Consider the following 13,600-nt stretch of genomic DNA (forward strand, 5'->3'; position numbering starts at 1 on the left):
CCAATTTGTTTTGACCGTTAGTAGATCAGATTCATAAGGTAGCATGAAATAAACTCATCATACTTCTGAACTCTATTCCAGCCCCTGGTTTCTTGGGACTGACAAGCATGCCATCAACATAGAAACAAAAATAAAAATCACACTCACTTTTGCTAAAAGCTGAGGAAGTGCGATAGCAAAAAGCTCTGTGATCTTAGTTCTGTCATCCAACTGGGCTTTTTTCTCCTTCGCTGTAAGGACCTAAGTCAAAAAAATAAAAAAAAAAATAAATAAAAAAAAAAACCAAGGATCAGCAGGATTAAAGAACTGGTATTATCAGCATCTGTGGGATGCAATCCCAAATTACGATTCATTAATAGGCAATATCCTGTAGATGAGCCAAATTCAACTACCCTGTTTCCCCCAAAATGAGACATTCCCTGATAATAAGCCCAATTGGGCTTTTGAGTGCATGGCAATAAGGCCAAGCACTTATTTCAGGGTTCAAACAAATATAAGACAGGGTCTTATTTTCGGGAAAACACGGTACATTTCAAGAAAGATCCATATTCTCAGAATTAAGAAATTATTTCCAGCATCCTTCCAAACATGACATTCTGTTATTCTAAAGGAACTGTTTCTGTCACCATTCAGAGGGATCAAGATTTTCACTAACGTGTGCTCAAACTGGACTAAAAAAAGGGAATGCAGTAGATGTCCGAGCAGCTTTAGAACGACAGTGCTGCAAATAAATTCTGTTGTAGGGCTTTTTTTTAAACGGTCACCAGAATTGTGCTGTGTAATATTTTTACCTAAAAATTAGAATTAAGTGCTATGACTATTATCAAGCAAATAAGCTCAGGATTTTTCAAGGCCTTCAAATGGTTCACTCTGACCCCAGAAATAGAAGATTACTGAGGCTAAAAATAACATGTTTTCACTGTCTACTGTAGGCATGCATTCTGATTCCAAAGAGATGACGTTATACACTTATTTTGAATTGCACACAGTAATATTACAATGAATATGAAATGTTAAACGCTAGTGCATAATTTTCTTTGAAATTATAGGTTATCTTGATGTTTCTTTCAACAACTGTGATTCTACTGTTGATGTAATGCACACTGGCTCAAAACCCAAATACAGTGGATAACTATTAATAAACTTCATTTTTCTCTGAAAAAAAAAAACATTAAAATTAGCTGGACAATATATTAGTATTATGTTTATAGAATATTTTTTTTTAAAAAATACCCGTTTTCCTGTGCCTCTTCCTACAGGAGGATGACATTCAGCTGCTTGTCTAATTGTACACAGCATAATTTCAATTAGTGCACTTTCTTGTTTGTCTGTTAAAGCTGAAATTATTAAAAAGAAAAAAAAAGAAAAATGTTATTTCTTTTAATCATGTAGGTTAAGAACCATTTGAACATACCATAAGATTTAATCACAAAAATTGTTGATGAATTCTTTTGTTTTTTGTACCTCAAATTAAAACTGATTACTGTACTAAATTAGCTACTATCATGACACCAGAACTAAACAGAAAACCAACTGATCTAGAAGGAATACTTAAAATTCCTATACCTGAAATCTGATTTGGAAGTTTTTCCAGGCCTCTTAATCAAAGTTTTCTTTGAATATAAATATTTAGTAAAATAACTGCACTATTTTTATATGTAATGAAATATGCTAGCAATAATTAGAAGTTACTACTATTGTTTAGGGATGTGGTGGCTCAGTGGCTAAGATGCTGAGCTTGTTAATCGAAAGGTTGGCAGTTTAGCGGTTCCAATTCCTAAAGCCGTGTAACGGGGTGAGCTCCCGTTACTTGTCCCAGCTTCTGCCAACTAGCAGTTCGAAAGCAAATAAAAAATGCAAGTAGAAAAATCAGGACCACCTTTGGTGGGAAGGTAACAGCGTTCCGTGTGCCTTTGGCATTTAGTCATGCTGGCCACGTGACCACGGAGACATCTTTGGACAGCGCTGGCTCTTCGGCTTTGAAATGGAGATGAGCACCGCCTCCTAGAGTCAGGAACGACTAGTACATATGTGCGAGGGGAACCTTTACCTTTACCTTACTACTGTTAACTGCTCATTTTTGCAAATAAATTCATTTTAGAGACGTATCACAGGGCATTTCTGTAAAAATTTGAAAACTCAAATCAACGTGATCATAATTTCTAAACTTACTTACTCAAATGTTTTCAAAGTTATTTCATTTTTAGTTTGTATGATTTGGCTAAATTTCTTTTACTTTCTTCAAGTTAGGGACAACTATCCTGGCATATGCATTTTAAAACATGCTTTCAAAAGAGTGAAATCTTACGTTCTTCTCCATTTAGGGGTTCTTCCAACAGAAGGCTATTCATACATTCCCAGTCCTTCAAAAGGTCAGTTGCACAATCCCACATGCTGTCCACCAAATAAGCAGCATGCTCATGTAACTGAAAAAGAGCCAGAGATGTTTACTATGCATTTCATGAAAAGCTTCCCCAAAGTACTATTAAAAAGGCAAACACCATTGGTAATTTAAGGGAGAAAATGTATACTTATAGAAGAAAAACATGAGCTCTGTGCTAAAAAAGTTGTGTTATTTGCCTTGGGTCCATCATGTCTTCTCGCTTTTTGATATTACTTTTAATCAACTAAAACTTGTTCACTAAATTTACAAGATTTCAATTGGCTTTGCAATCCAAATGATCTTTTATTGGGTAGCAACCCTCTTGGAAAAACAGACAATTACAATTTTTCCTCTCTCCCACAATCTTACATCATTAATATGAAGATGTTCAATATTGAGCAGAGTTAAGGGATGAATTTGGAGGTTCTTATAAACAAGCATACACAAGATAATTAGAATCGGAACTACAAAGATGCCATGTCTTGCAATAGCATTTAAAAAGCTTTGGACACTAATAAATTTACACACAGTTCCCATAATTACATTCAGCTACAAAATAATTAAAGGAAGCTTTACTTAAGGATCTACAGTACATTAGTACAATAGTCATATGGATTAAATTTACAAAATATTGCAAAGTCATAGGCGATTCTTCCTAACAAATGGAATTTAATCTGGCTCAAGAGAAAACACATACAAAACACTTCTGAAGAATAGTTTGTCAAAATAAGTAAGGTATGTGTACATACCTCACTTTCCAAAAAGAAAAATACTAATGTTTTGACAAGATTAGCATTTGGACCTTGCCTTCCTCTTCTTTTAAGAATTCCATCTTCCTCAGGGTCTCTGCGACTGAAAAGCCTTTGCAGAAGGAAAAAAAAAAAGGGGGGGGGGAAGCATACAGAGTTAGCTAAAAATGAAAGTATTCTTGACACATAACAGATTTAGTTCTTAGTTGCTCCAGAGGAAATCCTAATTCTCCATGTGGGGAACCACAAACTTTATCTAAATGGCTCAGTGATTCAGCTTTGTCCAATTCACAACTTATAGTTTGGTTTAATGAAATGTCACTTTCTCCTTACTTTTTATAAAGAAATTCTCCTGCCGCTACAGCCACTGGCCGATGAGCTGAGTAAACCAGATGGTAGACATTTTCACAGTCTTCTGCAGTCAGAACCTCTTCACTACTCCTAAAAATGCAGTAATTAATTGTTAAAAATGCAAACAAAAAAGGTGGTCCTTGGCGAAGTTACAAAGACACTGAAAAAAAGTGACTTATGACCGTTTTTCACACCTATGACCATTGTAGCATCCCCACGGTCGTGTGATTTACATTTGGAGGCTTGGCAACTGACTCCCATTTATGACGGTCGCAGGGTCTCGGGGTCATGTGATCCCCTTTTACAACCTTCTGAGAAGCAAAGTCATTGGGGAAGCCAGATTCACTTAACAACCGGGTTACTAATGTAACAACTGCAGTGATTGACTGAACAAATGTGGCAAGAGAAGTCGTACAATGGGGCAAAACTTACTTAACAGACTTCTCACTTAGCAACATAAATTTTGGGGTCAAGTTGGTTGTAAGTTGAGGACTATCTGTACTTAAATTCTTAAAATACTACTGGAATAAAATAGAGGAGGTACTACACACACACACACACACACACACACACACACACACACAAATTCCTTGTGTGTTCAATCACACTTGGCCAATAAGAATCCAATCCAATCCAATCCAATCCTATTCTATTCTATTCTATTCTATTCTTTTTAACTGTAGATTACCCAAATTCTAAATATTCAATTTAAAGCAAGGTTTCCTGTCTTGGGGCTATACTTAAGTAACTGAAGTATAACTCAAAGATGGACCTCTGGGAATCTCACTAGAGTCTCCGTGAACTTTTAGCAGCACAGACAACACAAAATCATGCATACATTTTTATCCAACTGTAACATGACACCCTAAAAAGAATTTGCTGTCTTCAAAGGTTTGAGAAACATTTATACAAAAAGGACAAAATTAATACCATGAGCATCTATTATTTGAAATAGGATTTGAAACACTTACTGTAAAACAAGAGTAAGTAGTTTTATTGCTTGCACTGCAACATCGTATTCTTTGTCAAGAGTCATAGATACAATTCTGTCCTAGTAGGAAGAATATTTAGTTTGTAAAATTAAAAATTGTTATAATGGAAAGCCTGGAATATTTCTTTTAAAAGGAAAAGAGAGAACAAACACTAACCTTGAATCGACTGGTGAAGAGTTCTAATTTTGAATTCAGTTCTTTATTATAGTACAGCCCTTGCAAAGCTGTAAGACATTTGAGTCTCACTTCCCCTTGCTAAAAAAAACCAACAAAACCAGGAAATAAAATAGCAGTTCTTATGTTTTCATTTTTCAATACTGGACAATATGTTAATTAGTTTTGAGAGCTCTGCATTTATATTGTGGTTTCTCTTACTGGGTCCATTTGTTAAAGAACGAATTACAATGGGAAATTAATTTCTATATAAATGAAACGATACATCAAGCTGAGAAAGTTTACAGTTTTAACTAACACCACTTTCAACTCAGCCTTGAAGCAGATTGAAAACCAAGGCGCTGAAGAGCAGCTGTTTGAAAAAAAAAGTTTTATTCGGTCCTAGCTAGTAGAGAAATCCAACTGTATGATTTTATCGGGTACGCCCTGCTGTCAGATCATTTGGACACTGAACTCTTCAAACCTAAAACTGAATTATTTCTCACTGAAAAGTAATCAATTATTACAACGTGAGTTAAAGGGAGGCGTCAATTTTTGTGCCTTATTTTCTCTGCTCAATAAATTACAGTGAAAAACTAGGATTCAATGCTTTACCTTGTCATGCATTGTCCACCCCACATATTTTAAATAGCTGTCATTGAGAAAGGCATCACTATACATCTTCATCCAAATTCCAATTTCTTCAATACATATTGCTCTAATCTCAGCAATCGCATCCCTGAAAAAGGATAATACGTAAAGAAAATGAAGATTGTGGTGTTAAAAAGAAAAAATAGAATGGACCTTAAAAATGAAGCTTAGACTTAATACATAGCAATTGGACTTACCTGTACCTATGAACAAATACACCCTTAAAGATCGCATTCATCATGTTTTCTATTTCATCCTGATTTTCTTGAAGCTGAAAAACACAGAAACTGCCAAATAAACGTGCTGCAGTTTTACAGTTACATGCTTAGGCAATAAAACAATGCAAAATTAATAATTACAGAAGTGGTCAAAATTGTGGAAACTTTTTGGAGAAAGTGTATTTTTGAGGTTTGATGGCTAATAACACCACTTTTTTGGGGGAAGGGGAGGGGAGTTTCAAGATAATCCTATTCCACTGCTGGAATGGCCTGGGAATGGCCCAGATCTTCACCCAATTGAAAAGCTATGGAGCCAACTAAAGAAACTTGTTAGTCAGAAGCGACCCAGCAATAAAACCCAGTGAATAGAAGCCATCATTCAATCTTGGTTTCACATGATAACAGCTGCAGAAGTAAAAGACTTGGTTCACTCCATGGGAAGACGTTGTAAAGCCATAATTCATGCTTAAGGTTATCCAACTAAGTATTAACTGACATGGTGATAATTTTTGTAGATCTTGTTTTTTTCTACGTGTTTCACTTTTCTTCATCTTGTAACTGCAAGTCCTTCATAAAAGTTATTGCGCTACATTTTTGTACTACTCCCAAAAAAAAAGTGGTGTTATTAACTAGTTTTAGAAAATGCACTTTTCCCAAAAGGTTTCCACAATTTTGGCCACTACTATATTTGAAGGTTATTTCACAGGTACATGGCTAGGTCAGGAATTCTGGGAGTTGACATCTACATGTCCTAAAGAGGCCAGAGTTGTCTACCCCTGGGCTAGAAGACTCCTTTCCTGGCTTCCATTTGACTCCCCAAGTATGCCAATTTACCTCTTTCCAAAGGCCAGGCAGAAGAAATAATGAGTTGGAAAGAAAATGTGTGTTTTAATTGAATCTCAGAGATTTGCTCCTTCCTTTCACTTGGGTTAAGTCTTTGGGACAACAGATCTCTACATGTTTGACTCAGGAACAAAGAGATGACTGTGTATTTTGCAGGCATCAAATGATAGCACAATTTTTTTTCCCAGTTGAAAAGTTCAGAAAGGTTTTTCATGAACTTTTACTTCTAACTTTTTTTTTTGGGGGGGGGTTTACAAATATTTCCTATAGTTCCCTCTTTGTCAGGTAACCATTCAACTGGTGGTCAAAGGTTCTAACCTCCTTCCTTTTCTGCAGCAAGAGTTCCAGTCTATCGTTAGCTCGTTTTCCAATGATTTTATTTCGTTCCGTCTCGTACTGCCGTTGTGTATTGTCCATATTAATGCTCAAATTTAACGCCACGTTTACTAACGCGGTCATTAGCTTCATAGCTGTAAAGTGCCAAGGGAGAATGAAAATTAGTCATAATGTATAGAATAATATAATCAACAAGCCTGAACAATGATACGGATACAAAAATGCCTTACTACACTAAATACAAATGCAGGATTGTTGTTCGGGGGCTGAATTGCAGTAGAGAGGGTTAAATCATGCTGGCTTTAAGGTTTTAAAAGGAAAAGTGGCATATAAATACATTTTAGTAAGGTTTTGAATGATTAATTTCAGGATTAGGATTCTATTTTATATAAAGGCAGTATTTATTAACTGAATAGTTTAGCTACCTATAAAGAAGGGATAGGTTAAGACAGTGGTCCCCAACCTTTTTATCGCCGCGGACCAATCAGCCTTTGATAATTTTACCGTGGCCCGCTGAGCACGCGCAGGGGTGGGGGCTTTGGGCCACACGTGCGTACCTGCGCGGGGCTCTCTTCCCTGGAGCCTTTGCGCACGGCCCAGGAGCTTTTGCGCACGGCCCAGGAGCCTTTGCGCTGCAGCGTTCATGTCCCCCGGCCGCTGCGCGGCCCGGTGCCAGGTACTCCACGGCCCGGCACCGGTCCGCGGACCGGGGGTTGGGGACCACTGGGTTAAGAGACTAATCACAATAAAAACTGAGAAGAAATACAAAATTCATGCAACATTTTCCGTATTTTATCACAGGACAAAATATTCATGTCAATTAAAATTCACCCTTTCACGTTCGCCCTCTGATTTTATTTTTTTATTTACATTTATCGATCTACTCATAGACTACTTAGGAGCTTTTGAAAAGAAACATGAAAGTGAATTTAATTATGTTGGCTCAGTTACTAAAGGGCTTACGTAATTCTTTTTGTCTAAGAAGGAATGTAACAATTGTTCCAGGGCCAGTTATTACGGTATAATGTGTTGAACTTTGAACAAGTGGCTGGAAAGCACACCAGGAAACCACCTCTCCTTCATTTAATGGCTGTTTTATTATTTCTGCACTTTGAAGATAGTTATCAAGTTGCTGCGTGAAAAGCTGGATGGTTTGGTCTTTGCATCGGTTTATTCCTCCCACTCCAAAATAGACTTATATTAGAGTTTCAACTGTGGTTTGAAAGTTCATCTCTTTCTGGAAATATTTCTTTTTTAGAGCAGGAAGTAGTTTCTACCCTTTTTCCCTGAAAATAAGACCCAACCGGAAAATAAGTCCTAGCATAATTTTTCAGGATGCTCATAATATAAGCCCTACCCCCAAAATAAGCCCAGTTAAGATTGTCAGCCACATGTATGCATTTAGTACCGTATTTCCCCCAAAATAAGACCTAACCAGAAAATAAGCCCTAATGTGTCTTTTGGAGCAAAAATTAATATAAGACCCGGTCTTATTTTCAGGGAAACACAGTAGTATTCTCACACAGAGGAAATCAAGGAATACTTGAGGTGAACTGTCCATTTCGTAGAGCGATTGTGTAGCAAATTTAACCTGCTGGGTTTGGGAAGCCTGACTTTGCAGTTCCAGAAACTAAAAAACTGGTGATGGAAGCTTCGCTTGAACTAAAGGTCAATTATTACATCCTTCTGTCCTTGTCGAGCGATAGCTTTTTTACCCATCGAAGAGATGCTGGGGTGGGTTCTTGACAAGTTTCACAAGGAAAAGTATTTTATTTTATTTGTTAAATTCATATAGTTCAAAGAAATCAAGCAGCAACTCTCAAAACAGTAGTTTTCCACCTGAATCACTTTGCATAGCAAGAGCAAGCAGTTAAGAGGAGGTATCAGCATCTTGCCCAATTCTTCAATTTTTAACCTTAAAACTACCTGGGTTTATTATCCCTGTTTAAAGGAAATGGAAGACAAGGATACATAGGGAAACTTAGGCCAAAAATAAATAAATCACTCCCAAGTGGTTTTCGCTTAGACTCCTAAACCTAAATCTTTTTAAATCAAAATATTCCAAACAATCTAGAAGGATTTCACAGTTAGGATTATCTTTCAGCATTATTATTTTTTAAAATCAAGCCAATGAATGTTTACCTGCCAGTGTGCTAGTATGTCGAAATGCCCTGACTTGAGAGTCTGATAGTCCTGTAAGTAGTGAAATCACCGTATCCATCATGTATTCGTCATATATGATGCTATACTGACACTGCCGGACCAATACGCCAATGAACTCACAAAAACTTGATTTAAATTTCTTCCACTGGGGACCAGCCATGGTGAGCGGATAATCCCCACTGTCCTAGAATACAGAATGTGTCAATTGCACAAAAAGTATTGCATTATAGGGCCAATTAAAGTAAAAGGTTAAAACATCCCGATGAACCAAGAGAGATTTTATTCATCTTCCGCATGGATAAGTATCTCACAACAGACAAGATTTGTATTTTAATTGCATTTTCCCCCCAAATATTATTTTATCCTTTTGTTTGTAGACCAGAACATAGGCAACCAGAAAATAATAAAAAAAGTTAATGTAAAAAAGTTAAAAATATGTAGGAAATTAATGGTCGCTTAGCGACCACTCCCAGGGTAATTTGATCTGCATTTAAGACTGTTTACAATGTCCCTTGGTCACATGACTGCAATTTACGATATTTTTTTGAAGAAAACCAGCATTTACAAAAATGTCCATTGCAGACAATGGATTTGCCACTACAGTGTTTAACAACCACAGTAGTTCACTGCCACAAAAAAGGTCATAAAATTGGGTGCAATTACATGGTCACTCTTTTAATGACCAGCATGACTTTTAACCATAATTCTGGGCTCAATTATGGCCATAAGTTGAGGACTACCTGTATACAGAATTTTCCAATGATTTTTCATATACATCCTGTTAATAAATGTTCTTAAAAGGGAGGTGCTAAGTTGAAAAGATACTCAGCTACTTGAAACATTATCACTGTTGTCAATGAATTGAGATTTCATCTGCCCTCCAGAGTTAATTCTTCACCTCCCACAAAACCATTTAAAAACAGTTCTAGAAACAGAAACCACAAAAACAAGATACATTTTCAACTGAAAGAACTGCAGTAACTACTTCAGAAACGTCTTAGTGTAAGGAATTTTAAGACATATATAGCAATGAGATTTGAAAATGTAAATTTAAACACATCCATTTTACCTCATCAAACTCTTCAGTCATTTTTCGAATTATTTCTGAATTTTGCATATGTCGAAACATCTCTGCTGTTACAACCCCTACAAATCACAGAACGGGAACACCATGAAATCTCAAACTCCAACGTGTAAAAAAACACTGTTTAGGTAATAACACTACAAAACAAAATGTGTCGTTTTCTGACTGAAATGTTTAAAACACGCAAATAGGCATAACTGTAATTTGATAGTTCTATGTATGCAACTCTTTTAAAAGTGACATACATTTTTTTTTTAATACGCATCATGCATCAACAGACTCTCCGTCTCTGGAAAGCCAGAATACAATTGTAAATTTGGAGGGAAAAAACCCTTATGTTCAAGTAGTTGAAAAAGGGGGGGGGGGAAGAGGAAACATTATAAATGAATTGCGAAAAGTACTATTTATGATGGGAGGTTCTAATTGTAATGGGGTAGAATACTAGCAAAGAAGGGATGTGAAGATTTTTTTAAATGAAATTAATATGGAATAAAACTCACCCCCAAATAGAAATCTTACCTTTGCAACCTGAGCATTGAATAAAGAAATTGATGAGATCAAGGAGCGCTATATCTCTATCATGTTTGTAGGACTCTATCCAGTCATCCACCACAGACTAAGATAATAAAGCCAACATTAAATTAGGGATGCTTATTGTTACTCTTTATCTACAAACACACAATCACCACCCCAAAACTCTTCTTTTATACCCCAAGGTTTCCACGGTTGTCCCACTTCTCCAAAACATTGTTTTCAGCAACCAAAAAGTGGTGTATTGGTTTTTCCAAAGGAGTCTGATAAACTTAAGCCAATGTTAGTCGAAGCTTAAGACATCTACAATCCTCATGTCTGCCTAAGGTTGATTTATGACTTAATTTACTTTGTAACAGGGTTAAAAGTTAAAATGGACAGTTTCAAAATTTGAAAACAAAGTACATTGCACATACTGGATCAAATTTAAATCTGTCCTGCCACTGTTTACAGTAGTGTAACTACAAGATGGATCTTCTTTTCAAATCAAATCTTTTTTATGGTCAGACTAGCAACGTCCACTTCTTTTTAGCTATAAACTATATTTTATTTTTTTTAAAAAAAAAACCAGAGACATTTAAAAATAAAGCTGCAGCCCAAGTCTGAAACAACGGGGTGACACCCAATATACATACAAGTGCTTATCATTAAAGTCTATGGGAGAGCCTTAGGTCTATACATTCACAAAAGAATAACAGAGTTACAGAGTTGGAAGGGACCTTGGAGGTCTTCTAGTCCAACCCCCTGCTGAGGCAGGAAACTATACCAACTTCAAATGATTGCTTACATATTTGGTAAGAAATTTGGAATTGGAAGGACATTTTAAGATGGAGTTGACCTGAAACGGATTTCCTCCTCGCTCTCAAAACAACAAAGCCTTTGATGAGTAGAGTTACCTGCATAGCACTCTTGCCCATTTTAACGACTTCAAACAACATCATGTTTTCCACACCATTCTGCTGATGATGCCCATTCATTCGATTTAGCCCGCCAGCCTTTCCTCCTCCATTTCCAACTTTGGCTTTCTCTCCCACAGCCTTTTTCCCCTTTTTGCAGGTCTGTATGGAGGACAAGCCCAAGTTATTTCTTAGCAACTTAATGGATAAGAATAAATAAGAACGTGCATTTTTTTTACTTGAATAAATGGATATGTTGAGGGAGCTTGGTTTGTTTATCTTTGGAGATTTTTTTTAAACTTTTCATTGACGTACTCGCAACAGGATGAGCTCCTGAAACTTGCCCCAGCTCCTGCCCACCTAGCATGCAAAATGTGAGTTCATTAATAGGTACCACTTGGGTGGGTGGGAAGGTAACAATATAGTGTGCCTCTGGCATATAGCTATGCTGGCCACAGGATCACAGAAATGTCTTCGGACAATGCTGTCTCCCTCAGCCAAGAAATGGAGATGACCACTGCCGTTTAAAGTCAGACACAACTGGACAGGGGAAAGCTTTACTTGTTTAGCTATAGCAACAGCACTTAAGACTTATATACCGCTTCATAGTGCTTTACAGCCCTCTCTAAGCAGTTTACAGAATCAGCCTCTTGCCCCCAACAATCTGGGTCCTCATTTTACTGACCTTGGAAGGATGGAAGGCTGAGTCAACCTTGAGCTAGTCAGGATCAAACACCTGGCAGTGAGCAGAGATAACCTGCAATGCTGCATTCTAACCACTGTGCCATCAGGGCCTGCCCTCCTTCCCTTCCTTCCCATTTAGCAACAGCACTTAGACTTATATTCCATTTCATAGTGCTTTACAGCCCTTCTCTAAGCAGTTTACAGAGTCAGCATCTTGCCCCCAATAATCTGGGTCATTTTACTGACCTCAGAAGGCTGAGTCAACCTTGAGCCATTCAGAATCAAACTCCTAGCTGTGGGTAGAGTTAGCCTGCAATGCTCAATTCTAACCACTGCGGCACCATTTTACATATGATCTGACAATCCACTCATTGAAATGAAAAGTTTAAGCACAATACAGAAGAGAATATGTATCAGGTGTTGCCAGCTTTTTTAGTCAAGTTTTTGGAAACCCCGTGGAACAGTTTCCAAGATGTAAAAGGGTTTTTATGACATTCACCCTTATTGTACCAATTTTATTTACATAATGTCACAGAAGCATTGCCATTTCAGATAGCAACATTAATTAAATTTTATTTATAAAAGACTTTACTGCTACTCTTACAACCCCATACACAGACTGAGAACGCGAGATACACACACCTTTCCTTTTCCTGGTTTCTGATTTTTTCCTTCTATATCTTCAAAGTCAGTATCTGAAGAAAAGTGTGTTTCAGATTCCCTGGAAAGACATATTTTACATACTTATTTCACTTTATGTTCACTTTGTGTTCATGTTTATATCATTGCTTTGATGCAATATAATGTACTCCAGACATGCTACATTCACATATATAAGTTTTTCCAATACTGCATGCATAGGAAAGCATAGGAATTTTCTAAAAAAAAATATTCGGTCCACAATTCAAATGAAATGAGGGAATTCAATTCCACAAGTTGCTAAAATTCACCAGTAAATGGAGGAATCATAGGAGTTAATTTAAATCACAAACCAAAGAAAATACCCCCCCCCCCCGGCCATCTACATTTTATAAAGAAAAGCAAAATGAAAACTTTGTTGTGACTTTCTAATTTGATATCAATAATTTTCAGTTACTTACTGAATTAGGGCAAAATTAGTTGTTGGTTCTTGAGCTGCTATCATTTCTTTATCATCTTCTGGGCTACTACTGTATTAGAAATACATTCAAAAAACAGTTGTTGATAATAGCCGTACTTGCTTGTCACTTTCTTCTATTATTGTAGTAGTCTATGCCTGTCAAAAACAAAGTAACAGTTAATGGAATGTGTCCAATTTCCTGTGATTTGTTGCTTTGTTAACAGTGCAACAATGTTTCCCCACTAACCTTTTTTCTTTTCTTTTATTTATTTTTTAACCTTCTCTGGGTCCAATAAGCATCCCAACTGTCTAGCAAAAATATGAAGTTTTTTTCTAGCAAAAATATGAAGTTTTAGGGTCTTGAGTTTTCCATCTAAACAAATGCTCCAAAATTCTAAAATATGTCACGGACATAATAACATTGCTAGAAAAGTACTTCAATCGTCATTATCTTAGTCATTATTATT

The 13,600-nt window shown here is 36.6% G+C and overlaps 1 protein-coding gene across 4 annotated transcripts in view; it reads right to left on the reverse strand.

The window, feature by feature from the left end:
• Window positions 1–13,600, reverse strand: part of STAG2 (STAG2 cohesin complex component) — a 50,064-nt gene that overhangs the window by 17,990 nt on the left and 18,474 nt on the right. For all 4 annotated transcript variants that reach the window (XM_070952038.1, XM_070952040.1, XM_070952037.1 and 1 more), the window contains exons 2-17: window positions 13,135–13,289; window positions 12,677–12,755; window positions 11,351–11,512; window positions 10,443–10,539; window positions 9,909–9,985; window positions 8,819–9,023; window positions 6,659–6,810; window positions 5,477–5,550; window positions 5,244–5,367; window positions 4,632–4,730; window positions 4,455–4,534; window positions 3,466–3,573; window positions 3,133–3,244; window positions 2,309–2,426; window positions 1,234–1,337; window positions 148–240 (exon numbers count right to left, since the gene is read on the reverse strand). In XM_070952038.1, the coding sequence (XP_070808139.1) occupies window positions 148–240; window positions 1,234–1,337; window positions 2,309–2,426; window positions 3,133–3,244; window positions 3,466–3,573; window positions 4,455–4,534; window positions 4,632–4,730; window positions 5,244–5,367; window positions 5,477–5,550; window positions 6,659–6,810; window positions 8,819–9,023; window positions 9,909–9,985; window positions 10,443–10,539; window positions 11,351–11,512; window positions 12,677–12,755; window positions 13,135–13,178 (1,728 nt within the window). In that variant the 5' untranslated portion in view covers window positions 13,179–13,289. The remainder of the gene's footprint in view (window positions 1–147; window positions 241–1,233; window positions 1,338–2,308; window positions 2,427–3,132; window positions 3,245–3,465; window positions 3,574–4,454; window positions 4,535–4,631; window positions 4,731–5,243; window positions 5,368–5,476; window positions 5,551–6,658; window positions 6,811–8,818; window positions 9,024–9,908; window positions 9,986–10,442; window positions 10,540–11,350; window positions 11,513–12,676; window positions 12,756–13,134; window positions 13,290–13,600) is intronic.

This window comes from Pituophis catenifer, unplaced genomic scaffold (assembly GCF_029215685.1).
Source record: "Pituophis catenifer annectens isolate HBS135680 unplaced genomic scaffold, rPitCat1.0.hap2 SCAF_11, whole genome shotgun sequence".
NCBI lineage: Eukaryota > Metazoa > Chordata > Lepidosauria > Squamata > Colubridae > Pituophis > Pituophis catenifer.